The sequence below is a fragment of the Equus caballus genome, chromosome 27 (genome assembly GCF_041296265.1).
Source record: "Equus caballus isolate H_3958 breed thoroughbred chromosome 27, TB-T2T, whole genome shotgun sequence".
Taxonomy (NCBI): Eukaryota; Metazoa; Chordata; class Mammalia; order Perissodactyla; family Equidae; genus Equus; species Equus caballus.
The window spans coordinates 24,201,954-24,229,774 of record NC_091710.1 but is presented as its reverse complement, the minus strand read 5'-3'; the positions used below and the strand labels follow the sequence as shown (position 1 = coordinate 24,229,774).

At 32.2% G+C, this 27,821-nt stretch overlaps 2 protein-coding genes and 1 long non-coding RNA gene across 6 annotated transcripts in view; 2 read left to right on the top strand and 1 right to left on the bottom strand.

Moving 5' to 3' along the window:
- The window catches only part of LOC111770949 (disintegrin and metalloproteinase domain-containing protein 18-like), a 36,814-nt gene extending 28,188 nt beyond the window's left edge, over positions 1-8,626 (top strand). Inside the window, exons 7-8 of the mRNA XM_023630792.2 lie at positions 1,810-1,875; positions 8,424-8,626. Of these exons, the coding sequence (XP_023486560.1) occupies positions 1,810-1,875; positions 8,424-8,582 (225 nt within the window). The 3' untranslated portion in view covers positions 8,583-8,626. The remainder of the gene's footprint in view (positions 1-1,809; positions 1,876-8,423) is intronic.
- The window catches only part of LOC138921042 (uncharacterized), a 37,657-nt gene extending 27,369 nt beyond the window's left edge, over positions 1-10,288 (bottom strand). Inside the window, exon 1 of the long non-coding RNA XR_011433255.1 lies at positions 10,179-10,288. This is a non-coding gene — a long non-coding RNA (uncharacterized lncRNA). The remainder of the gene's footprint in view (positions 1-10,178) is intronic.
- A 4,466-nt stretch (positions 10,289-14,754) lies between these two features.
- The window catches only part of ADAM2 (ADAM metallopeptidase domain 2), a 133,724-nt gene continuing 120,657 nt past the window's right edge, over positions 14,755-27,821 (top strand). The window contains exons 1-3 of one of the 4 annotated variants that reach the window (XM_005606295.4): positions 14,755-15,033; positions 15,611-15,687; positions 22,113-22,168. In XM_005606295.4, coding sequence (XP_005606352.1) covers positions 14,979-15,033; positions 15,611-15,687; positions 22,113-22,168 — 188 coding nt within the window. In that variant the 5' untranslated portion in view covers positions 14,755-14,978. The remainder of the gene's footprint in view (positions 15,034-15,610; positions 15,688-22,112; positions 22,169-27,821) is intronic. The other 3 variants (XM_023630789.2, XR_002804447.2, XR_011433254.1) reach the window with 3 other exon arrangements.

Here is a 27,821-nt window from a genome sequence, read left to right as displayed (position 1 = left end):
TCACAACAACATGGATGGACCTTGAGGGAATTATGTTAAGTGAAATAAGCCAGATAGAGAAGGACAATCTCTGTATGACTCCACTCATATGAGGAATTTAAACATGTAGACAAAGAGAACAGTTTAGTGGATACCAGGGCAAAGGGGGGATTGGGGTGGGCACAAAGGGTGAAGGGGTGCACCTACAACACGACTGACAGACAATAATGTACAACTGAAATTTCACAAGATTGTAACCTATCATAAACAATAAAAATTAACTTAAACATATATTTTGTTGTCTATAATAGAGTCAATTGAAGGTGTCAACGGTTTCAAGTACATTAGCCACAAAATAAAACCTTGAACAAAATCATAAGCAGAATAATGAAAATATTAAGATGATATTAATAAATGCTGTTCCAATATTATCAGAAATATTAGAGGGAGATATAGATAAGAAACTAGAGTACATGGGTATTTATCAAGAATAATTATTTTGCCTTCGCTATTTTTAATCAGTGAAAAGCTTTAAAAATTTTGGATTTGTGTGTACATATATAGATATTTACAAAAAATCTAGTTTGGGTAATAACTTTTGAATAGAAACATTTTTGGGTCTTCTGAAGTAATAAAATTGAACTGAATATCAATTACAGTAATTATATAATATAGATTATTTTTAGTGCCCCCCCAGTGCATTTAGTACCATCCACATTATTCCAGTTTCAGAAATAAATTATATGATCACCATTGTTATAAGACTCTAGCAAGTGTTGAAAAGTCGTGAAGAAAATAATAAAACAGTGCTTGGGAGACCAAACCCACATATTTCAGCATTTTATGAAGACGAGGGTTAAGAGTACTTCCTTTCCTACAAAATTGCATGTATGCATGTAGTCAGACAGACAGACAGACAGATAGATAATGACAGCAATAGACATAGAGGGTGCAGGCATAACTTTCCTTACCTATGGAAATATAAACAAACCTGTAAACCCAGGCCCTACACGCTGAGTCCAGTTTGTTTGCTTGTTTATTTTAACCTAGGCTATTTTATGACAGACCCAGTCTTTGTACCCTCCAAACTCTTATATTTAGTGATCATTATACTTGAATCAAGGAAGAAGTTTTGGTTTCTTTGAAATTTCTATATGTGAAATGGCATCTCAATGTTTTAGAAATATAGCTCATGTGAAAATGACCATGAAAGTGCTAAATGATGACGTAATAAATTGGTGATTTATAGCTGACTGACTTAGCACAAAGATTATTACATGATACCAAATGGGACATACAACCTAAGCTCTGGAGCTACAGAATTATTTCTGATATTTTACATCCTGTTGCTTCCTGTGTACCCATATGGTTAATAGTACAAGTCACACTATTTACCTGAATTTCTGTGTAGACTATGAGTTCTCAAATGTTTCCTAGGTTTTTCTGGTCAATGAATGGAAGATTTCCAGTGTGGCACAGCTGGTGTTCCCACGGTCTTTAGGAAGATAGTCCATGAAGATTTCTCAAGTGTAAACTGGTACTGTAGGTTTGTCATGAGTTGAAGACAACAGAATGTGTATTTTTATATTCACTTTCTTTCTTGTTCAGTGTTGGTAGAGAGTACCTAGCCTCCTGCATTACTCTAGCAGGCTCCTGGGATTCTTTTAAAGCTAGAATATGTTTCCAAGTGGAATTTTCTGGTTTTCAATGAATTTTTATATTTGAGTCCTCATGAGAGTTTTATATGCATCTTCTTTGCCATCTTTACACATCGCTCTTTGCACTTAAATTCAATACATGTTAACATTTGATAAATCTTTTTTTTTTCAGAAGAAAACTCTTTCAAAACTATTACCCCAATATCTAGAAATGCACATTATAGTGGAAAATGCTTTGGTAAGTCCTTCCCTTCCTCCCCCACTCCCTCCCTCCCTCCCCTTCCTTCCTCCCTCTCTCTCTCTCCCTCCCCTTCCTTCCTCACTGTCTCCCTCCCTCTCTCCCCCATCTCTCCCCCCTCCCTTCTCCTTCCCTCTTTCCCTCTCTCTTTTTAAACTTATGAAAATTTTTCCTTAATTTCAAAGACATAATGGAATTTTTTAATCATTTACAAACAGAGATATTTCATTTTAGACGTTACTCAGTTATGACTAAAAGCCCAAACCAGCCTAGAACTGTCCTACACAATCTACCTGCCTCCCATCCCCACTCAGTCCAGTATGTTTTTGACGTCACTTCCTAACAGCCTTGCCCTTCCCTTAACCTGCTCCAGCATCTCTGGTCTCATTGTTTTCTTTGAACATAGCAGGTATTTACCATCTTACCAATCCACTTAATATTTTTCCAACTTTGTTGAAGAATAATTGACAAATATAATTGTATATGTTTAAAGTATACAACTTATGATTTGATGTACATATACATTGTGGATTGATTACCAAGATCAAGCTAATTAACACATCCATCACCTCACATAATTAACTCTTTTCCTTTCTTGGGTGTGTGTGTATGTTGAGAACACTTAAGATCTACTCTCAGGAACTTTCACGTATACAATATCATATTATTAATTCTAGTCCTCATGATTAGATCCTCAGAACTTCTTCTTATAACTGAAAGTTTGTATCCTTGGACATGCATCTTTCGTTTCCCCCTTCCTTCAGCCATTGACAGCCACCATTCTTTCTATTCTGTTTCTATGAAATTGGCTTTATTTTTTTTTTCAGATTCCACATATAAGTGATACATACAGTTTTTGTCTTTCTTTGTCTGGCTTATGTCACCAAGTATAATGCCCTCCAGGTTCATCAGATTGTTGAAAATGGAAGGATTTTCTTGTTTTTACAACTGAATAATATTCCATTTTCTATATATACCACATTTTCCTTGTCCATTTGTCCATTGATGGACATTTAGGTAGTCTCCTTATCTAGGCTATTGTGATTAATACTGCAATGAACATGGGAATGCAGATATCTCTTTGAAATGTTGATTTTGTTTTGCTGGATCACATGGTAGTTCTATTTTTAATATTTAAAGAACTGGCATACTGTTTTCCATAATGGCTGTACCAATTTACATTCCCATACGGTGTGCAAGGGTTCCCTTTTCTTCACATCCTTGCCAACGTTTGATATGTCTTGTCTTGTTGATAATAGCCATTCTAACAGGTGAAAGATGATATCCATTGTGGTTTGTATTTCCATTTCCCTGATGATTAGTGATGTTGAACACCTTTTCATGCACCTATTTTTCACATATAGTTTTTCTGATTCATCTCTAATTGATAAAAGTATGTGGTGTAAGATTGAGGTTAAGATTGATTTTTTTTCCTGTCACGTGCTCTGGCACCATGTGTAAAAAAAGATCCATCTTATCTAATTCAATCGCGGTGGTAATTTTTTAAAAGTCAGGTAATGGAATATGCATGGCCTATTTCTTGAATCTTTATTCTTTTTCATTGGCCTGTTTATGTTTTGTGTAATCGATGCTACACTGTTGTAATTGCTGTACGTTTATTGCTGTTTCGTTTATTTGTTTAAATCCTCTTCTTATTCTTCGTCGTTGCTTTGAGTATTCTGGGTCCTTCACGTTTAAACACATTTTAGAATTGCTCTACAAGTTTCCACACACACTCATACAAACGTGGAAAATAACTGTGATTTTGATTTGGGGATTGATTTGAATGCTTAGGTCACTTTGAGGTGAGTGGTCATGTTAACAGTATTGAGTCTCCCAATCCATATGTACACACATAGCTTGACATTTTTTGTCAATTTCTTTCATCAGTGTCCTGTAGTGACCTTGAACATCCTTATTGGCTTTATTGTTGTGTTTGATGGTTTATCAAATGGGTACTTTTTACTAGTAAATGTTTTTTTTACTTTAACATTTCAGTTTTTCTTGCTAGTTTATAAAATATGGCTGATTTTTTTAATATATTCATCTTATATCCTGTGATATATGTTGTTAATTCTTAGGAGGGGTTCTTTTGATAGATTTCTTTGAAAATTCTATGTACACAATCATATCTGTGAATAATGACACTTTTAATTCCCCTTTTCTAATTTTTGATTTCCTTTTCTTGCTTTTGTATATTTGTTGTTTGCTTTTGTTCCCTTTTCTTCCTTTATTGTCTTAGCTGGGCTCTCCAATACATATGAACGTGTTGTGTACATTCCTAACCTTTTCCCTGCAGTATAGGGTAGCCATTTTCTATAAGTATCATGTTAACTATTAGTTTTGGTAGATAACCTTTATGATATTGAGGAAGTGCCCATGAAATCTTGGTTTTCTGAGATTTTTTAAATCATGGACAGTTGTTGAATTTTATCAAATGCTTTTTTTCTGTACCCATTGAGATGATTATATATTTTTTAAAACCACCCTTGTGTTTCTAAAATATATCCTATTTATTCAATTTATTTTACCCATTTTTACAAGTCATGGATCTTTAATATTCTGGTTGGGATTTTAGGGTTTATGTTTGTGAAATAATGGTATGTAATATTCCTTTCTTATAATGTTTTGTTTCATTGCAGTATCAAGATTATGCAGGCCTCATAAAATGAATTAGTTTTATTCTTCCGGTATTCTGTTCAAGAATTTAACAGTATGGGTTTGATCTCTTCCATATATATTTGGAAGAATTCACCTCTGAAGCCATATAGATGTTAAGTTTCCTTGGAGGAAATATTGTTAAGTACAGATGTAATTGATTTGAGATGAATAGAGAAGTTCAGATTTTTAAATTTTTGTTTCACTTTCTCCAAGTTAAATTCTCAAGGAAGTTTTTCATATTATCTAAGTTTTCAAATTATTGGAGTAAAGTTGTTCATAATATCCTCTTATTATCATTTAAAAATTGTTAAAGTTGTAGTGATTTCACCATTTCTATTGATGGTTTCTCTTTGCTCTTTTGTTTTACAATAGAGTCATCAAAACAGGAAAATTAACGTGCTTACTATACCATTTACTAGTCTGTAGATTTTGTTTGAATTTTGACAGTTTCCCCACAAATGTTGTTTTTCTAGTCCAGCCCCCAATCCAGAATCCTATATTCCATTGAGTTGTTGTGTCTTTATTCTCCTCCAATCTGTTAGCAAACTATGGTCTTTCTTTGTCTTTCTTGTCCCTTGGTACCTTTCTTTGTCTTTCTTGGTACTTTTCTTGTATTGGAAAATACTGCCAGTTGGTTCTTTTGCAGGGTGTACCCAACATGAGTTTGCCTGATGTTATCTCATGATTAGATTGAGAATCTATATTTTTTATAAGAATACCAAGAAAGTGATCCTTCCTTCCTTCCTTCCTATCCTCCTTCCTTCCTTCCTTTCTCTTTTCTTTGTTTGTTTTGCTCAGAAAGATTTGCTCTGAGCTAACAGCTGTTGCCAATCTTCCTCTTTTTTGCTGAGGAAGATTCACCTTGAGGTAACATCTGCGGCCAATCTTCCTCTTTTTTGCTGAGGAAGATTCACCTTGAGCTAACATCTGTGGCCAATCTTCCTTTATTTTGTATATGAGCTGCCACCACAGCATGGCCACTGACAAGTGGTGTAGGTCCGTGCCCTGGAACCAAACCTGGGCCACCAAAGTGGAGCATAGCAAACTTAACCACTAGGCCACTGTGGCTGGCCCTTAAAAGTGATCCTTTCTTCTTAAGCTGTTGCTAAAGTAACACTGGTTTCATAAAACAAATTAGGATGTCTTTAACCCTTTTCTTATATTCTGGCAGATTTTGTGTATGAATGTTTTTATTTCTTCTTTCAGTGTCTGTGAGAATTCACTTTTGTAGCCCTCTCAGCCTGGTGATTTATTTTTGGAAAGGTTTATTATTACATATTCCATTTTTTATAGTTATGTGATTATATTTTTTGAACTTTACCTGAGTTAGGTATGGTAAGTAGTCTTTTCAATGGTATTTTCAAATGTATCAAAATTTAAAAACTTATTGGCATAAACATTTTTATACACCATTGCTATTTTAATATCTTATAGGATGTATAGTTTGGTCTCCCTTTCATTCCTGAAATTGGTAATTCATATTATATATCTTATTTTCTTGATGGTACTTATTAGGGGTTTGTCAATTGTATTCATCTTTTCAAAGAACCTGTTTTTAGATTTTTGGGGGGTTTTTATGTTCATTTCCTATTTTATTGCTTTCTTCTGTTTCCTTTGGCATTTCCTCCCTTCCAGTTTCTTTGGTTTGAATGTTAAGATCATTAATTTTATGCACTTCTTATTTTATGATATATTCATGGTTAAAAATTTATATCTAGCCAAAGTGTCTTTACAATACAAGGTTTTTTCATTTGTTTCTAGTAACGCAAGTTTTCATATGTCTGATTTCTATAAACATTTAGTTAAAAAAAAAAATTATGTTCTAGTTCACTTGTGTGTGTGTGTGTATGTTTGTGTTTGACCCTTGGCTAATTTAGAATTACATTAGTTAAATTCAAGATATTTGGGGATTTTCAAGTTATATTTTTGTTCATATATAGTTTCATTACATATTTCTAACAGAACATTATCTGAATTATGTAAATCTTTGAAATGTACTGTGACTTCGTTTTATGGCCCAGTACCTGGTCAGTTTTGTAAATGTTCCCTATGCATTTGGAAAGGATTTATTATATTCTTCCCTTGTTGGATGCAGTGCTCTATGCATATTTATAAGTCAAATCTTTTAATTGTGTTGTTCAGGGCTTCTGTGTTTACTGAGTTTTCCCCCTCTTGTCCTATCAGTTACTAAGACAGTTATGTTAATATCTTGAACTATTATTGTGGAGTTCTTAAATTCTTGATTTAATTGTGTCAATTTTGTTTTCCATATTTTTATGACGCGTCCAAAGCAAACATTGCTATGTCTTCCTCATATATTGAGAATTTTGTCTGTGTGAAATACACCTTTGGAACTAGTGATATTTTCCAAAGTGTCATGGCATTTAGTATAGGAAATTATACTTCTACTATTTGATGATCTTGAGTATTTGCAAACAGAATGTCATAAATAAAGATTTTTCTTATTTGTGTATTTTATAGGAATATATTTCATATATCTAACACTTGCATAATGCAATGTCTTTTGTATGACAAGGAACACATTTTGTCTAGAATGTATTTAATTTTTAATTCATCCAAAAGAAATTTGTAATTAATTTTACATTTCTTCTTTTATTAGCATTTCTAAGCAGTATATCAATTTCAATAACTGTTACAATTGCGAGTGAACAAGCTACACAGATTTCTAAGACTTGGTAGGGATTCCTTATTGTCAGTTTGTGAAATTTGGCAGCTTTTGTGGAGGTATTAAGCATTTTATAATGACTCAAAGAACATTGTTTTCATTAAGCTCCCAAAATAAGTCCATATCTCTTAAGAATTTACCAGTTTCAAAGGAAAACTGCTTCCCTTTCTGTTTTCCTTTACATTATTTCATCTTATGCTTTCTCAAAATTTTTGAATCATACATTCTACATAATTTTTACTTTACATCATTGTGATTTCTGTCTTTTTCTCCTGTAGATATATTTGAGCATTTTGATCATTGTTTTATGATTTTTTTATTTGCTCTTCTTTATTTACTAAGCTTGCAATGGGAGGTGCTATGATTTCCTCCATATCATAAAAAATTTCTAGCACAAGAAATCGCTTTATAATTGGCAGAAATCTGTGAAGTTATTTTAGTACTTCTTGATGATTTCATTTGTTTCTGCTTCAGGCTGTCTTTAAAATATATAACAAGTGAGGGGCTGGCCCCATGGCTGAGTGGTTGAAGTGCTGTGCAATCTACTTTGGCAGCCTGGGTTTGTGAGTTGGGATCCCAGGCATGGACTACTCCACTCATCAGCCATGGTGTGGAGGCATCTCACACACAAAGTAGATGAAGATTGGCATGGATGTTAGCTCAGGGAAAATCTTCCTCATCGTATATATATATATATATGTATGTATATATAACAAGTGAGAATCTATTTTGAATGCCCAAGCATGATTTTTCTTTTTTTTATTATAAATGTTATAATTTTTAGATTAGTATGATTTAAATCAGTTGACAAGTCCTATGGCTTTTCTGCCTGGTATCATCAAGATATATTCACTATACAAAAAAATTGCTATTGCTCACATTTTTAAAAGAATCATAAAAAAATTCGTTTTTCAGTATGATTATATGGAATCAGAAATGATGGCTTTAACACAGAAAATTATCCAGATTATTGGCCTTATTAACACTGTAAGTTTTAAATTTTTAAAATTTTTAATTTTTTGAAAATTGTTGAAAATAATTTGTATCCTATCATGACAAATTAATGACTTAATGGCCTTCAATTGATTTAATATCCAAAATAATTAACTGAACTTTTTCTTTTTTTTATACTGTTTTGATATAATAATTTATGTTAGCTGAATAAATATACCATAAATCTTATTTTTGTATGTTTACTCAGTTCAAATTGACTGTGATACTGTCCTCCTTGGAACTGTGGTCAGAAAAAAACCAAATTTCAGCCAATGGGGATGCTGATGATTTATTACAAAGATTTTTGGCATGGAAACAGGACTATCTTATCCTACGGCCTCATGACATAGCATTCTTACTTATGTAAGCACAATGTTCTACATTAATAAAGAGATATACATGAAGGATTCCACTAATTTGATAATTCAATGTATTTACTATGTTCATCAACTTTCTATAGGCCTCTTTGAAAATGTTAAGTAAAACACAGCTACTCCCATGGGGTTGATAGTATAGTTGGAAATATGATAAATATGAAAAACAACATGAGTCAGTTATATAAAAATATATTTTGGAGTCTAATTTATGTGAAAAGATCCGCCTTTCATGAACTTTTGTGATATCAACTGTACTACAGAATACATATAAGCCTTAGATTATATGATGTAAAAATTGACACTATTCAGTTAAAATTACCCATATTATGTTAAGATAGTTCATGTCTCCTGTTTGACTAAGAGGGATTGGATTTTTTTGCTAACATTTAATTTTAAAAAATGCTTATCTTTAGAACAGGCAAGATTTCTTCTTTCACAAATTAAAAATCCCTTTTGTTTTAACTTTTATTGACCAAAACAATGAATGCAGAAGAAAGGAAACCAGGGAGAATTTGAGATAATAAAATTATATCAAGTCTAGGAGTTAGATGAGGAAAGAAAATTGGTATCAAAGTGAATTATAGTTTTCAATGATTTGAGCATTTAGTCTATTAGATATTATCTAGGTCAAAATTTGTATGTTTGAAAAATCATTTTAAACTTTATGGAAGGGAGATTTAATTTAAAAATAAGCTAGTAATTCTTCTGATAATTATACTAATTAAAATGGCAATCCTATAATGATGTAGTTACAGGAAACATTCTAAATATGTGGGAGCAACGTTTCCTGGCACAATATGAAATAAAAGCTATTATGCAGATATTGCTATAGTATGTAATTTTTATCCTTTTTTACATCATTATTTTTCTAAACTTTATATTTTATAAGTATTAAGTAGTTATGTAGTGTATAATAACTTGATCTTTTTCTCTATATGTATATTTATTATTATTTTGTTGGGACAAAATTATTTTAATCTTAGGAAGTTTATTTAATTATAAATTTCAAACATAAATCAATAATATGAATAAACATTAATATACTCATTCACCAACTAGGTATAATGGATCCTAACATTGGCATCAGATTTTCTAAGATCATAAAACATTAGAGCAAAGTTAAAACCTCCTGTGTGTGTTAGTTTTTAACAAAAAAATTTAAAAAGTAAAAAATAAAACATTTTAAAAATAGAGAAAAGCTTATAGAATAAGGATATAAAGAAAGAAAATACTTTTGTACAACTACACAATGTTTGTGTTTTAAGCTAAGAATTATTACAAAAGTCAAAAAGTTAAAAAAATAAAATTTTATAAAGTAAAAAAGTTGCAGTAAGATATTAGTTTATTATTGAAGAAAATTTTTTTTTATAAATTTACTGTAGCCTAAATTTCCAGTGTTTGTGAAGTCTACAGTGGGGCACAGTAATGCCCTGGGTCTTCACATTCACTCCCCACTCACTCACTGACTCACCCAGAGCAACTTCCAGTCCTGCAGGCTCCATTCATGGAAAGTGCCCTATACAGGTGTACCATTTTTTTATCTTTTATGTAGTTTTACTATATCTTTTCTATGTTTAAATACTTACCATTGTGTTACAATTGCGTGAAGTATTCAGTATAGCCATATGCTGTACAGGTTTGCAGCCTGGGAGCAATAGGCTGTACCGTGTAGCCTGGGTGTGTAGTAGGGTACATCATCTAGGTCTTTGTAAGTACACTCTATGATGTTCACACAATGTCAAAATTGCCTAACAATGCATTTCTCAGAATGTATCCCCGTTGTCAAGCAACACATTACTGTATATAAAATGTCCAGAATAGACAAATCTATAAAGACAGAAAGTAGGTTAGTGGCTGCCTGTTGCTTGCAGTGTTGGGAGTGGAATGGGGAGTGACTGTTAATGGGTTTGGGGTTTCTTTTTGGGGTGATGGAAATGTTCTATACTTTGATTTTGGTGATGTTTGTACCACTTTGTGAACATCATAAAAACCACTGAATTTTGCACTTTGGTGATTTCATGGCTCTGTTTATTACAGGTACCCAAATATCCAGTGAATGACTCTGTCTATTTTTGGTACTACATACCAGTTGCTGAGGTGGAACAGTGAATAGCATGGTAGACACCATCAGGATTCAGCTTAGCCATACTAAGATGTGCTGGGGCCAGGCCAGCTGTTTCTTAATATGCCATTTAAACTCTACAAGTACAGCTGGTTAGTTGTGGAGTCCAAGCTGACTCATCCAATAATGGGGATATCAGGCCAAGAATCACAAGGCCTCCTCATATGTCAAATCAGTTTCATTAAGTCCAATAGGAAGTAGATAACTTCTTTTCAAAAGTAGTGTATGAGGCAGCCATGTCTGGCAGGCAATGAGTCCAAAACTCCAAGGAGTACCTCCATGTTCAGGCTGCCTCTCGTTTGCACTGTTTCCCATTGGCAAGGCATCAGTCACAGATACTTGTAGTTCAAAGGGGTGACTAGGGTTGTAGGATCAGAAAGTAACTAGAAAAAAAAAAATATATATCCTGTGAAGCTCCTTGGGGGAAAGTGGAACGCAGATTCAGGCAATATATTGTTACTCTTGCTTCTAAATCTGAAGCCCCGCCCCCCAAAATTATATGTATGTAAAATATATATAAAATATAAATAAATATATAGTAAAGAATATGCTCAAGTCATCTTCCTAGCTCTGGTTAGTACTCCCTTTGGTAAACCTTGTATAGATTTTCTCGCTTGGCTGTTGGCAATGGCCTAGCTGTTTGGTCTGCTACTTGGAAAATTACAAAATGGCTGATTAAACATACTCCTCTTTGGGACCATGACCAGTGAAATGAATCACAAATGCTTTTTGAACTGTCTTAGTTATGACTGTAAGACTGAAATAATCTGCTTAATGAGCCTGCACCAACCAGATGGCCATCATCGTTTGCTCAAACCATCATAGTAACAGATATGGTAACACATCCACCAAAATAGACCGAGTACAAATTGAAGAACTCTATTTCCCTAATGCAGAAGCTGCCACTGCAATTATTCAAACTGAAACATGGAGAGAAAAATCATGAAAAAAAGAGAATTTCAGAGACTGTGGAAAAATATAAAATCATCTAACCTACATACAATCAGACTCATAGAATGAGAAAAGAGAGAAAATTGGATAGAGATAATGTTTGAAGAAATAATGGCTAAGAATTTTCTAAAATAGAAGGATATAAAGGACACAACAAACTACTCAAATACTGAGAATGATCAATATAAAGAAAATACACATCTGGGCACATCATAATCAAACTGCTGATAACCAAAGATAAAGAGAAAATCATTAAAACAATCAGAGAAAAAATATTCTGGGGAACAACACTAAGAATGATGTTAGACTTAATGGAAGCCAGAAACCACTTTTCATTTGAAGCAAATGGAAGGCAAAAATCACTGGAATAAATTTTTTAAATACTCTAAAATTAAATAAAATATAAAATAATTGTCAGTATAGAATATTACATCCAGCAGAAATACACTTCAAAATTTAAGGCAAAATTTAAAAACACCATTTTCATAAAACCAAAAATCAGAAAGAATTTGCCTGTATAAACATAGAAAACATTTAAAAATTTATATTGAAATTATTTAAGTAAATCAAGTACTAAAATAATGTTTTGAGAAACAGATATGCAATAACCTTAAATGCACATTATTAAGGGAAAGAAGCCTATCTAAAGAGGCTGCCTACTTATGATTTCAACCACATGACATTCTGGAACAGGCAAAACTATGGAGACTGAAAAAAATCAGTGGTTACCAGAAGCTCAAAGGGAGGGAAAGAGGGATGACTAGGTGGGGCACAGAGGGATGACTAGGTGAGGCACAGGGTAAGGAGCCTATTTTGTATGATACAATAACGGTGGATACCTGTCCTTATACATTTGTCAAAACCCGTAGAATGTACACCACTAAGAGGGAACCATAATGTAAACTATACAGTTGGTTGATAATAATGTGTCAATGTAGGCTTATCAATTGTAATAAATGTACCACATTGATGCAGAATGAGATGGTGGGGAAGGCTCTGTGTGTGTGTGTGTGTGTGTGTGTGTAGGGTGTATGTAGGAACTCGCTGTATTTTCCACTCAATTTTCCCTTGAAACTAGAACATTTAATATATTCAATAAGATAATAGATTTTTATATAACTCTTTAGAGTTCTATCAATTTTTGATTCTTGTGTTTTGAAAATAAAAAACTTTCTTTCTTTCTTAGCTAGAAAAAGAACAAATTATATCCAAAGTAGAAAAAAATCAATGAAATAGAAAACATATAATGGAAAAAATAAAGAAATCCGAAACTTAGTTCTTTTAAAACTAATAAAAATAATAAACTCCAAGGATGATTGATATTGATCATGAATAAAGAGAAAAATCACAAAATTATCAATATTGAGAATGAGAAAAGGGATATCTCTACAGACTATACAGAGCTCAAAAAGATGATAAAGAAGGGAAAGGTATTATGAACAACTTTGGCCAATTCATCTAACTCAGAAGAAATGGAAAAATTCCACCACAAACAGAACTTTCTCTAGCATAAGGAGAAATTGAATATTTGAATATTTAAAAAAAAATTAAATTCATTAGTAAAAAAATTCTCTCACAAAGAAAATTCTAAGTCCAAATCCAAATCACTCCATTTGTAAATTCTAAGACACATTAAAGGAAGAAATATTCATAACATTATACTAACTCTTTCATAGAATAAAGGAGGGGACAACATTTTCCTTTTTTTAAAAATGAGAACAGCATGTCTCTGATACAAAAATTGACAAGTTAATTGCAATAAAAGAAAATTACAAATATTTCTTATGAATATGGATGCAAAAATCCCAAACAAAATGCTGGCGAATTGATCCTGCAAAATAGAAAAGGGATAATACATCCTGACAAAACAGAGTTTATTTCTGGAATGCAACTTTGTTTCAACACCAGAAAATCAATAATTTTAATTCACAAAATTCACAGAAAATGGAGAAAACTACATGATCATCTCAATTTAAACAGAAAAAGGCTTTTGATAAAATTTGACATCCATGATAAGATACATATCATGAAAATCCCAGCAAATTAGGGAAAAATAAATTTCTGACTATGAATGTGTATCTACAAAAACCCATTGAACTCAAGCCCCAGTATAGAAGATAACTGTAACCATTATATCCAACAAAGGAATCACATCTAGAATACATTAATAGCTTCTACATATAATACGAAAGAGACAGGGCCACTCAATTGGAAAATGGACAAAAGTCTCAAAAAGGCATTTACAAAGATGCTATATAAATGGCCAATAAACTATAAAATTGTGCTAAAGTTCATTAACAACCACGAAAATGCAAATTAAAACCAAAGTGCAGAATATCTATAGGTCCACCAAAATGACTATAAAAATGAAATAAATTTGTTTTTAAAAACTCAGAAACAAAAGACGAGTGTAGGCATTGATATGAAGTGGAATTCTCATACATTTCTGGTGAGAATACAAATTAGTGCAACAATCTTGGGAAACTCTTTGGAAGTATCTACTAAAGCATATCCTGTGATCCAACAACTTTCCTCTAGAAATATACCCGATGGAAATCACTACATATTTTACCAAATAGCATGCACAACAAATAAAATAGCTAAGTATGGTTTTTAATAGCCACAACTATAAAAGAACCAAATGTTAAGCAAGAGTAAAATGGAAAAACAAATGTTGTTACATTCAATGTGTAATATACACCAACGGGGAAAAACTAAAGTTATTGTTACAATAGGAATGAATCTCCTAATTATCATATTAAAAGAACTGAAACATAAAAGTACATGGTGATTGATTTCATTTATATAAAGTTCAAAAACAGGCAAAATTAATCTATGGTGTTAGCAGTAATGATTGTCAGGGGGCCCACTGGAGGCTTTGGTGGTTCTATATTTTATTTCGTGATCTGGTTCTAGGTGTTAATTACACTGATTTGTTCACTTGAATATTAAGCTGTGCATCTATGGTTTGTAGAATATATCCACATACACATACAAACATCAACGTTCACTTAAGAAGTGTAGGTGAATCTCCCTGTTCATTAGCTGGTTCTTAAACCCTGCCTTTGGGAAGGGATTCTGCTGTTTTCTAGCCTCAGAGCAGCATCAAACCGAGTATAACCCTCCTCCTGCAGCGATTGACGGTCCAAGAGGGCCCACGTGCCAACAGCACCCACCCTCTCGACCCACCTCTGTTCTCACAGTCGTCTGCCTCTGGCAGCGTGAGCGGCCAGGAGGGATCTCCTCGCGCTCTCAACTGCCTTCTAGCCAAGCCAACTGCCATTATTCAGGCTGGCATCCAGGACGTCCAGCCATGTTGTGCCTTTTCCTTCTGCTCCTCGGGCTCATCGGACTCCAGACAGACAATAGTAAATACAAAAACCCCTTCTCTGACCTTTCGGGAATATCAACTCTTTTCCCCGTTTCGCTCTGAAAGGCTGCATATCTCAGGGAAAGCGCTCTCTTGTCGGGGCTCCAGCTCTGTAAGCAGGAGCCCGCTCCCACGTTGCCATCTTCCCCAACCAAAACCCACGCTGGATGCGAGACGGCTTTCCTACTTGATTTGGGACCATAGGAAAGATAGGAGATGCCACTGCTCGAGTGGATGCCTCAAGATTAAAGTTTCATGTACTGCTCTGCCTTTTTGACCTTTGGACTGTGTAGCTGAAAGATCCAAAGGCCCGGAGTTTATTTGTACTGAGGGTGCTTGGGCCTCTTGCCTCAGGCTTGCCACAACCTGCCAACAGGGCAATATTCCCAAAGCAGTATACCTATTTCTTTTTAAAAGTCCTGTAATTCTAGACAGAGGTGGGGATTGAGGGTATTTGAAAAAAATAGTAAAAGTAGGAGGTGGCATCTAGAATACTATGGATTTAAACGAGGGAATAATGAAGGAAGCTATAAGGGGATGGGCATTGCTCTAATAAAACGTTTTGTGCCTTGCAGATTCTGCAAGACTGAATGTGCAAATTACAGTTCCGGAGAAAATACAGTCAATATCAAGTGGAGGAATTGAATCCAATGTAATTGAGCACTAACATTTTTACGGTCTAAAAATTGTGTGAATATTTTGTTCCTAAGAAGTAAACCTGACATTTTTCATCCATGCACACTTGCTGCATGTTATTCTGCACCCAATTCTTCTTAAGTGGAAAAGCCGTTTTGAAAATGAATCAAGATTAACGTTTCATAGAATATGGTGCAGTGATGCTTATTATCAAGCCCTAAGTCCTGTCTTATAAATCTGTTTCCCTGTTTAATAAGTGCCCTTGAATAGTCATTGACCTGATCCACCTAAAGATTCTCTGACCTGCCGGGCGGTATTTGGAGGATTTTTTGTTGTTGTTGAGTAAGCCCATATCTTCCTTATATGGGATGACAATCATTTGATTTAATGAAGTGTGATATGAATGATTTTTGCACCTTGATCGCAAATATGTTAATCATTAAGGGTGTACTTTTCATGCTGTTGTAGTTCATCTTGCTTCAGGGTATTATTTTTCTCTCTTTTTTTGAGTTAATTAGAAAGTTCCATATCTTTTTTACTAATTCCTAGCACCATTTCTAAAGAAGTGAAATGTGTGTGTGTGTGTGTTTGGTGAGGAAGATTGGCCCTGAGCTAACATCTGTTGCTAATCTTCCTCTTTTTTTTTTTCTCCCCAAAGACCCATAGAGTACATAGTTGTATAAACTAGTTGTACGTCATTCTAGTTCTTCTCTGTGTCTTTTGAAACACCACAACTTAATTTTCTTTTTGATTGGGGAGTAAATGTTTTGGTAATTTGAATGCAAATATTTCCTTAGTAACTTCCTACTTGTCACCCTAATACAGATATTACAAGCTTAAAAATTTCAATATGTTTTAAAAGAAATGCATATTTATGAAAACTCCAAATTTAACCACTTAAATAGAAAAAAAAGTGAGGCATTTAATGGTATTTTAAGAAACTTTTGTTTTATTTAATGAAAAAAATATATGAAATTGCTTGGTCATATTGTAAAATATATGCAGAGTCTATTTAAAGGGAAATATCTTCAACCAGGCATCACTAGATTCTATGGTGGCAATTCCCATAAGAGAAATTGAAAAAAAAATCGTCTGTCCTAAACTGTCAAATTCATAAGGGAAAAAATTTGACTGTTTTGTTAATATCTCTATCCCCAGTGCCTAGAAAATTGCTGGATACACGCTAAGGAATTAAAAGTATTTTTTGAACCAATAAGGCTATTGTACTTACTGATTCAACAAATTGTACAAATATAATATGAGAGTGTATGTTTATAATTATTATAATTAATAAATAAAGAATATAGATCATAAGAGGAGACTATGGAACTTAAAAAGACTAGCAGATATTTAAAAAAATAACAATGGAACTTCTAGATGTGAAAAATATAATCTGAAAGTAAAAAAAAATCGATAATTGACAGTAGACCAAAGACAGCTGAAGAGAATAAATAGATGCAACACATACATGTCTAGGGGAAAAGGAGGAGAGAATTAGAGGCCTAAGTATAGAGTCATTGGAATTCCTGAAAGAGAGAGAAAAAACAAACTGGAGAAGAGGTTGTGTTAAACATATATTAACTGAAAAAAAAAGAAGAATCCTCAGATCAGGTATCACAACACAGAATAAATAAAAATCAAGTAAAACCTTGACACAGTAAAAGCAGAATACCAAAGCAAAGATATATCTTAAAGGCAGCTGTGAATAAAAGATCATCTACATGGAAATAATAAATAGACTAATAGCAGACCTCTCAAAATCAACAATAGGAATGAGAAAATATTTAAATAAAAGCTTCAATTTTCTGAGTTTCAATAAATTTTCATATAGAATAATTTACTCAAAGGAAATATCCTTCAAAAATTAGGGTAGATTAATTTTTAGATCACAAAAGAAGAAAATAAGGTACTTCAGTAGGTAGAAATTGAAATCGGGACAAAGAATAATATAAAAGCAGGAGCTAGTGAAAAAGTGAATAGCAATAATTTAAAACAAAACAAATGAATACTCTATTGTAATTATAACAAATGAGAGAATAAAAAGTGTGTATAAGTCTCAATCTAGTAGGGTCAAAATAAAATTTAAATAAAACTATTAAAAAAATTTAATTGCTTAAATTTATCAGAAATTACATATATTTCAGATTGAATTTAAAAATATTTAACTGTGAAAGAAACACCTAAATCACAAGGAAATGGAAAGGTCTAACACAAAAATGAGAAAAATTATACAAAGCAAATAGTAACCAACAATTAGCTGCGTAGCCATATTTTTATCAGGGAAAATTAGTCTTAAAGGCAACACAGTATAAAAAACTATTAATAGGGATGAAAAAGTGGACATGATAATATAGAGAGCAGAAATTTAAGAAATGAATAATATAATGAATAAATGTGCCAATAAATTTGAAAACCTTGAGGAGATAAACAATTTCCTAGAAAAAAAAAACTCATGGGAAATAGGGAAATATGAAAAGATTTTTAAAAATTTCAATCTGTATTTAAAAGTCTCTTTCTCCTCAAAGATACAAAAACAACAATTAAAACTAAGAAAAATACAAACTAAATTATTTTACAGATGAATACAACCAAACATTCAAGGAAGCCATAATTATAATCCCATAAAAAACTCTTTCAGGGAAAAGAAAATGTGATAACATTGCCCAACACACATTATAGGAACAATATAACCTTGGTACCAAGAACAAGCAAGGACAATATAAGAATGAAAATTTGGGACCAAATTCACTCGTTAATATATTTGGCAAACATAATGAATATAATATTAGCAAATCTAATATAATAAAGTATTAAAGAATGCCCAAGGACAAAATGCAATTTACACCTAAATTGTTAAGATGATTGAATCTTGCAATATCAATGAATTGCTTTTTAAAATTATGAGGAAATGAATATACACATAGCATTAGAAGCAGAAAAATTATTGGTCAAAGTTCAATACCATATGTGATAAAAATAATCTTAGCCTTAGAAGAGTATAACTGTGTTAATTTCGTAAAATAAACGTCCTCAAAGCTACAGCATACTTTATGACTAATGGTTAAACTAAGAGTAAAACATAAGAAGTTCTTTGACTATTATGAATAAAAGAAGGATGGCTATTATGACCTTTTCTAGTCAACGTTACACTGGATATTATAATCTAGGAGTAAGATGAGGGAAAAGAATAAAAGACTTGGATATTAAAAATAAGAAGAAATATAGAATAAAAATAAGCGAAACACACACACATATACACACACACATATATAAACAAATATTTAATAATATTTATTGGTAAGTGACTCATTTTTGGCAAAAGTGTGTGTGTATTGTATAAACACCTCACATTTTTGGCAAAAGAGTGTGTGTATATACTTTTGCCAAAAATATGAGTTACTTACCAATAAATAATTTTAAGAAGATAAGGACCACTTTAGGATATAGTGAAGCTTTATTGAAAGACATTATACAACCACTAATAAAAGGAGAGAGATCATGTTGGCAGTGAATAATACTCAGTATTTTCTTAGGTTAATTTTCACCAAATCTATAGATTGACTGTAATTCCAACAAAAAATTTCATGGAAATTGGCAGGTTGATTCTAAAGTTTATATGGAATAGTAAAAGGTCAAAAATTGTTTACTTTGAAGACCAAAACAGTGATTCCCTTTAGTACATGTCAAAACATATTTTAAAGTTTTAGTAATTAATATAATGTGGGTATTGTCTAAGGACAGACAAATAAATTACTGGAACAGAGGAGAGTGCTTCCACAATAACTGCACACATATAAAAATGTATTCAATGTAATGGTATCATTAAAATCATTGGATGAAGAATGGACTAGTTGATAAACAGTGCAAGGCACAGTTGATTAACAGTATGGAATAAGAATAAACTGTATATTAATTCCACATCATACACCAAAATTGATTCAAGATAATTTAAGTGCATACATCTGAGAATAAAATACTAAATATTTGGAAGGCAAGATAGAAGATTATTTTTAAGACCTCTTAATAGGGAAGGATTAAATCATGGGGAAAAAAGCACAAATTCTTAAGTAAAAGATTTAGGAATATCTAGATTTAAATACATAAATAGCTACCATAAACAAAATGAGAAATGTTTAAGACTCACAGAAGATATTTGCAATCCAGATAACGCAAAGGGTATCTAGAATATATCAAGAACTTATACAAATAAATAAGATAAAAAGCAACAAAACAGAAACATGTACAAAGTTTAAACTACAACTAAGTGTTAAACTTGAGGAGGTAACAAACATCAAATAAATACACAAATTGAGAAATTTACAGGGAATTGTCAAATAAACACAATAGGGTACTATTTTACATCATCAATTACAAAAGTTAAATCTAACAAAACAATGTGATTAGAGGATATGAATAAAAGGGTAATACTGTCTGTGAATGTCTACACTGATACGATGGATTTGCAGGTTAATTTTAAATTTCAAGTGAAGTTGCAAAAGCATGTAGCTTTAAATAAAAGAAGTCCACTCATAGCTTTTTTGGAACATATGAACAAGAGGACATGTTCACAATCATTTAGTGGAGCATTGCTTAAAATAGTAAAACAAATAGAACTAAACATCCATTAATAGGATAGATGAATAAACTGTGCTATATTCAGAAATTGGAATATTATACCACAAATAAAATAAATGATAAAACTACATGTATTGATGATGATGATGGTAGCAAAAATTTGCATAGTGCTTACTATGTCTGAGGCAGTGTTTTAAGCAGCAGATATAATAATCTAGCAATGAAATGTATAAATTGTAGAAGAATTATATTTAGGTAAAGTTAAAATTTATGTAAAACAAAACCATCACTTAAATAAACATCCATAATTAGTATAAATATAAAAATATGCATGGGAATGATAAACATGAAATTCTGGATGTTGGTCAGCTGGGATGTAAGAAAGGGAATTAACCATGAGAGAGATACTGAGAATACTTCAAATTATTTTCAAATACTTGTAATGTTTTTATTTTTTAATATAGACATTGCAGATAAGGAATTTTATATAATTTTCTTTCATGTTTATTTGTGTGAAACATGTAACAATTAAAACTAATAATCAATTGTGGCTTATAGAGAAATTCAAATTCCTTTGAAAAAAACATCATGCATAAAGTTGAAATATTGAAATATTGAAAGCTTTCCTTTGGAGATCAAGAAAGAGACAAAGATGTCCACTATTATTTTTTCTATTTATCATTGTCCTGGAAGTACTAGCCAGTGCAATAAGAAAAGAAAACAACAAAAATTATGACTAGATATAATAATTGGAAAGGAAAAAATAATACTATTATTTGCAGATCAAATGATTGTATACAAAATAAAATCCAAAATAATCTATAGAAAATTAGAAATAATACAATAATTTAGTGAAGTCTCTGGAAACAAGGTCAAAATATAAAAATAAATTGCATTTCTATTCTGCATAACAAAAGTATAAAATGAAATTTTTAAGAATTACACTACATAAAAATCAAAATCTAAATAATCTAACAAAGATAAGCAAAATCTCCTCAATGGAGACAATAAAACAAAATGAGAGAAATTAAAGACTTAAATAAATTGACTATATCCCATGCTCACGTATGGGAAGACCCAATAACGTAAAGATGTCAAGGCTCCCCAAATTGATCTATAAAGACTAAATTGTCAATTTGTTAGACATCATTTCTTAATCTTAATAAAATAGATCAGAGTATTGCATCTAAACTTAGAACAAATTTTATAAAATCTACAAATATATTATGTGCTGTTAATTCTTCACTATATAAATTTTCTCTTGAGTAATTTAGTTATACTCTTCCATTTTAAGCATAAATTTTGCAATGGCCTCAATATTTATTAAGCTAAAACAATTATTGGATGGAAATCATCAATTTTTCAGATTCTGTTTTATTGGATAAATTTAAAAATTAATAGAGGCCGGCCCAGTGGCACAGCGGTTAAGTGCACACGTTCCACTTCAGGGGCCCTGGTTTGCTGGTTCGGATCCCGGGTGTGGGCATGGCACCGCTTGGCACACCATGCTGTGGTAGGCATCCCACATATAAAGTAGAAGAAGATGGGCATGGATGTTAGCTCAAGGCCAATCTTCTGCAGCAAAAAGAGGAGGATTGGCAGCAGTTAGCTCAGGGCTAATCTTCCTCAAAAAAAAAAAAAGTAAAAAATTACAAATTACACAAATTGTATTCTTCCATCCATTTTTATTATGAAAGCCAATGTTTTAATATCACATTCCATTGAAATAAATCACTGTTAAATTATAAATTTTCCTCTTTTTATTGTAGCAGTGTGCTTTAGAATGTAATTATCATTAATATAAAATAATAGCTTTCCTTTTTAACATTCTTCTCACTTTGCCTTTTCAATGTACTCTCCTGCCAGGTGTCCTACAACATTGTAATTGAAGGGAAGACATACACTGTGAACCTAAGGCATAAGTAGGTGATCTACATTATTTCATCACCTGTCTTTGTTCTATTTATAATTATCCAGAATGTAATTTTATTTTCATTTGTAAATATTTATAGTTACTGGCTGTTCATTTTTGTCTCTTATCTTCTGTTTTAAAAAATCCTTTTAAGTCTATATAATAAATATCTAGAACTGAATCCATAGTGTATGCTCCCATCTTCCTTCTTCCCAGGAGCACCAGATTTCTATTTGGCTATCCATGTGGTTTCATGGAAGATGAATTTTGATAATTTTCTATCAAAACATAAATATGACTTTTTTTCAAGTTCCCTTACATTCAACTTTATTTCAAAGAATATAGCAGATTTTTGGGTGGAAAGTATAGTGATAATTCTTCTAAAAATTAATTTATGTATAATGTCAGAATGTGTTAAAGACTTAGATTATAATTGTAGTTAGCCAAATTCAATCCCATGCCAGCTGATGATTTTGGGGAAAACAAGCACATCGTACTAAGGAATAAAGAAAAATCAAAATTGTAATTGACTTTTTAAAAATGATAATAATAGGCTTCTATAAATAATGACAGGCAAAATCCTGCAAGTGAAGTTACCAAATCAACACAAAAATAAGAAATACATCTGCATCATTTCTAGAATTCATAGCTACAATTCTTTTATATATCATAAAATTTGGAAAATGTTTTCTTTATATAAAATGGATGATACTGTTTGAAAGAAGACATCAAAGCTGACTCAAAATTACTTCTTTCTGAAGAAAAATAATGCTACATTTTTGCAAGAAATACATAGGGAAAATCCAGACAGAATCTCACATCAGCTGCTACTTTGGAATGTCAACTGATGAACATGAGAGTGAGCTAGTGGTCAGGCCTAAAGCATCCTATGAGTAATTTCAGCATCACAGGTACAATATTGATTGAATGTTTAATATAGATTGAAATATGTAAGTATAATTGGTTAGAAATATAAGAAGACCTGAATTAAAATGCTATAATAGTACTTTGTCTTTTTTATATTAGGAAAAAAAGGTATAGAATACACAAGACAACTAATGATGATGTAATTGATGAATAACACATTATACATGCTACAATTAATTCTTTTCTCTCATGCAAGCAAAGCACATTTAAATAAAAACTATTATACACTAGAACACAAAAATCTTTTGAAGAGTAACCACATTCTCAATGACTAGCACAATAAATTTAGAACATAACTATAAATGTTTAATCAAATAAGAACCAGTTATTTGGAAATTAAATAGCAGTTACCATGTAACTCTTGGCTCAAAAAAATTCAAAACATTGTTGCAAAATATCAATAAAGTAAACACAAATAGAATGTTTTAAATCAGACATTTTAGATATGACCAAATCTATAGTTAAACTAAAATGCAAAGATTTTGCTGTTTTTACATTTTTATATGCAACAGATGAAAATAAAGTGAGTAACAATTGGAGGTGGGAGGGGAGTAGAATAAATTGTTGCCGGGTTGCCCATGCTGTTGGAGTCGTGAAGCCTTCCGTGACCATCGTTACCGGTCTGCCTCAAACTCTGGCAGCCCCTAGGCAGGGTATCTTGGTAGCTAGAGCTTGGTATCTCATGCTTAGGCAACAGTTTACACAGGAACAGGATGACACTACTTGCTATCTCAACAGACTAGGAGGCTTAGGCTTTGCGCAGAGTAGCACCAATCTCTGCCTTGTCATGGCAATTTGGCAGTCCCTGAGGGCCTTCAAACATATGAAATTGTCAAACTAGGCAACAATTTTATCACATTGCCCAAAGACATTCTTGCCAAACTCAGGAAGTGGACCCAGATTAGAATATTGAGAGTAACACTAATTCCAGTGAGTACTTCTGATATCTTTTAAGATGCTATAGTTTGTCTGTGATATCTTAATCATGCATTTCTTTTTATCTCTATAAAGATTCTGTGATTTTTTCAGTGTAAAGATTAATATTCTTAGTTTAGTTCTGGAGACTTCTTGTCGATTGTTAAATTTATTATTCCCTTTTCCCCACTTACACTATTAACTTTTTCTGGAATGCTACTGAATCTGTAGTGGGGCCTCTCATTTGATGTAAACTTGGGTGAATGATCCTTTTGTTCTTCCAAGTAAGCTATTCCTGACTTACTTATTCTATCACACATGTTTCTAATGTACTCTTTCACATTTCCCATCATTCTTGGGATTATCCTTTATTCTGGGTAATTTCCTTGAATTTTAACTTACATTTTACTTTTTCTCTGTGTATGTTTAGTCTATGTTTAATAACAGAGTTTTTTCAATGACTGTACTTTTCATTTTTAGAATTTCTATACAAACATGCATATTTATGCTCTGCAAATCTCTTTTACAGCTTCCATTCCTGCCTTTTTTTCATTTGAACATGAAAACCTACTTATTCTAGTTGGAGTTCCATTGTTTACTTAATAATTTTTATTTCTGTATCTAAGATTTCTCCCCATTTTCAAGCTTTGGATTTTTCTGTATGTTTGTAACTTTTGTTGATGAACTCCTTCCAGTGGACATTATCTTCCATGATCTTTCCTGAGCTTATTTTGGGCTGTAGAGACCTCTCTTTGAGAGCGGTTTTATAGATGCTTCTGCTTGATCCCTGCTGTGTCCATTAGCTGGGTCCAATGTTTATACTATCATTGTCTCAGGCTATTTGTAATCTGTACCATATCTGCATGAGATATAGTTGAGAGTTTTCATTTTTGCATGTGATGCTGTTTCTGCCATGGTCAGGACTGGGTAGCTTCTTTCTGTCCATGGTCTATGAACAGGAGGTATTGATTTTTCTGCTTCACAGTCGCAAATTGCAGAGGACATTTCTAGCTTTGTGTTCTTTATTGGAAGCCCCACAATAATGTGTTCTAATACTAGGGGCAATTATCTCAAATAATGTGTTCTCATGCTAGGGACCAAAGGGTATTAAACCCTCCACTCCTAAGGCACAATTCTGGTCTAGATTCTGTCTTAGTTTGCACAGCATTACGTGTCACCTGCTCATTCTTTCAGCTGTGGCACTAATCCTTGCTTCTACAGCTTTGATCATTTCTTTAAAGCAAAAGTTGGTACATTTTTTTGTCAAAGGGCTGGATAGTAAATATTTAAGACTTTGAGCTCCATATCGTCTCTCTTGCAACTACTCAGTTCTGCTGTTGTGAAAGCTGGCATAGAAGATATGCAAATAGAAGGACATGGCTATTTCCAATATCACTTTATTTTCAAAAAACAAGTGGTGGGCCAGATGTGGCCTATGGGCTATAGTTGGTTGAGCCATTGTTTAAAGTATAGTCCATATGAAAAAATTATTAATATTGCTAATCAGTCATTGCTGTGTGTTGAGAGTGGAGATGGAGATAGCGGAATGGGTTTCCTTTCTTTCACAAAAATCACTACCAATTACCTTTATTTAGTTGTTGTTTTAATGTTTGTTGTGCAATATAATAAGCATAAATAAAAATACATGAAATATGCTTAAGCAGTTAAATGAATAATTATGAAGTGAACATTCATGTAACCCCTGCCACCAAACGAAATACATTAACTGCACCCCAGAAGGCATGCGGACATCATTTTCCATCCCCCTTATTTGTAACCAGTTTCCTGATTGTTGTGATAACCGTTTCCTTCATTTTATTTATTTTATTATCCTCAGTAATATATTTTCTTTTGGTTGTTTTTGAACTCTAAATAAATGAATCATAATTTTTATATTCTTCTATAGCTTACTTCAGTCACTCAAAATAATGTTCTTGAGATTTATAAATGTTGTTGCAAGTAATTCCAGTTTATTCATTTTTATTATTGTATAGTATCAATTTCATGATTATACAACAATTTGTTCTCTTATTTTGGACATTCTGTTTCTAGTGTGGAGATGTTAAAAATATTCAAATATGAAAACTCCTATATGTATTCTTTGGCACATGTGCACAAGATTTTCTAGACATATAATTAAGCATAGCTCTGGACTGTTAAATTATATGCATTATCATAATTATTATACATTTTCCCCAAAGCATTGTAACAATTTATATGCCCCTCTGAATTGCATATTCTGACTATAAATAATGGTAGATGTTTTAAGTTTTCTATAACTGATGATTATGTACTGATGTCTTACTGTGATTTAATGTGTATTTCTCTAAATCCAAATGTTTGAGTACTTTTTAAACATGTTTCAATCAGCCCCCTGGACTTTCCCCTTTGTGAAGTACCTACGTAAGACATTTGTACTTTTTTAAAACAAATTTCTAATCTGGCCTTTTCTTTCCTATTTTTAGAAATTCTTCACCTAAAAGTCCTTAGTTCATGATGTGTTTTTCAAATATCTTATCCTATTCTGTGCCTTGTGTTTTCACATTATGGTATTTTGGTAAGGAGAATTTTTCCTTTATGACAAATTATAGTTGTATCTTATATAAGAAATCCTTTCTTACTTCAAGGCCAATGACTAAATCTTATACAATCTTCTACAATATTTTGGTTTTGCCTTTCGTATTTAGGTCTTATTCTACCAGAAATTGACTTTAGAGAATACTGTGAGGTCAAGGACCAATTTAATTTTTACTCATGACTTCTCAATGTTTCAACAAGTTTGTCAAACCTTCTGTCCTTTCTGTACATATCTGCTGTGTGATGACTGTCGTATCTGTTTCTGGACTCGATTAAATAAATGTTTGGTCAATTTGTCTCTCTATAATAAATCTTAATAGCTTAAATATCAGGTCTTTCTGTCTTTTTCTTCATCGAGTGTTCTGGCTTTTCTTATTACTTTTCATTTTCATATATTTTAGAATCAACTCTTCCACAAAGAAATGTCCAGGGATGTTGATTGTGACTTCCTAGAATCTCCACAGCACTTTGGGAAAAATTGATCATTTTACAATGTGGTCTTTTCCTGTTGATGAGCATGGTATATCTGCCCATTTATTTAGATTTTAACACTACTCAGTATATTTTCCTGATATTCTCCTTTAAGATCTTGCACCTTCATTTATATTTTCTTTCTAGGTGTTGCATACTTCTGATGCTATTGAAAATGTTACATTTGAAAAATTTTGTATTCTAAATGTGTTTCTTGCATGTGGGGCAATTGATTCTTACATATTATATATATATCCTTAAAACTTACTAAACTCTCTGGAGAATTCTAATAATCTGGTCTTGGCAATATTGTACAGTTATGATCACCTCATCATCTAATAAAAGCAGTTTTGTTTCTTTATTTCTAATCTGTAGGAGTTTTATTTACTTTCCTAGTCTTATTCTGCTGGGTACAGGGAATGACCAGTATAATAGTGGATAGAGTAGAGACAGACTACATTATTACCTTGTTCACTAGATCAAATAGAAATATTTCAGTGTTCATCATTATGCATGATATTTTGATTGTCATAAAGATAGTCATTCCATTCTTTGTTTGCCAAGTGTTTCCATAAGTAATGGACGTTAAACTTATAAAACACCCTTTACATCTGTTGATGATCATATGTTTTGTTTTAATCTGTTACTATAATTAACTTCCTAATATTAAACTAACCCTTATTTAATGAATGAACCCTACTTGGTTTTGACATATTATCTTTCTGCATATTATTTGATCAATTGAATTTATTAGTATTTTATTTAGAATTGTT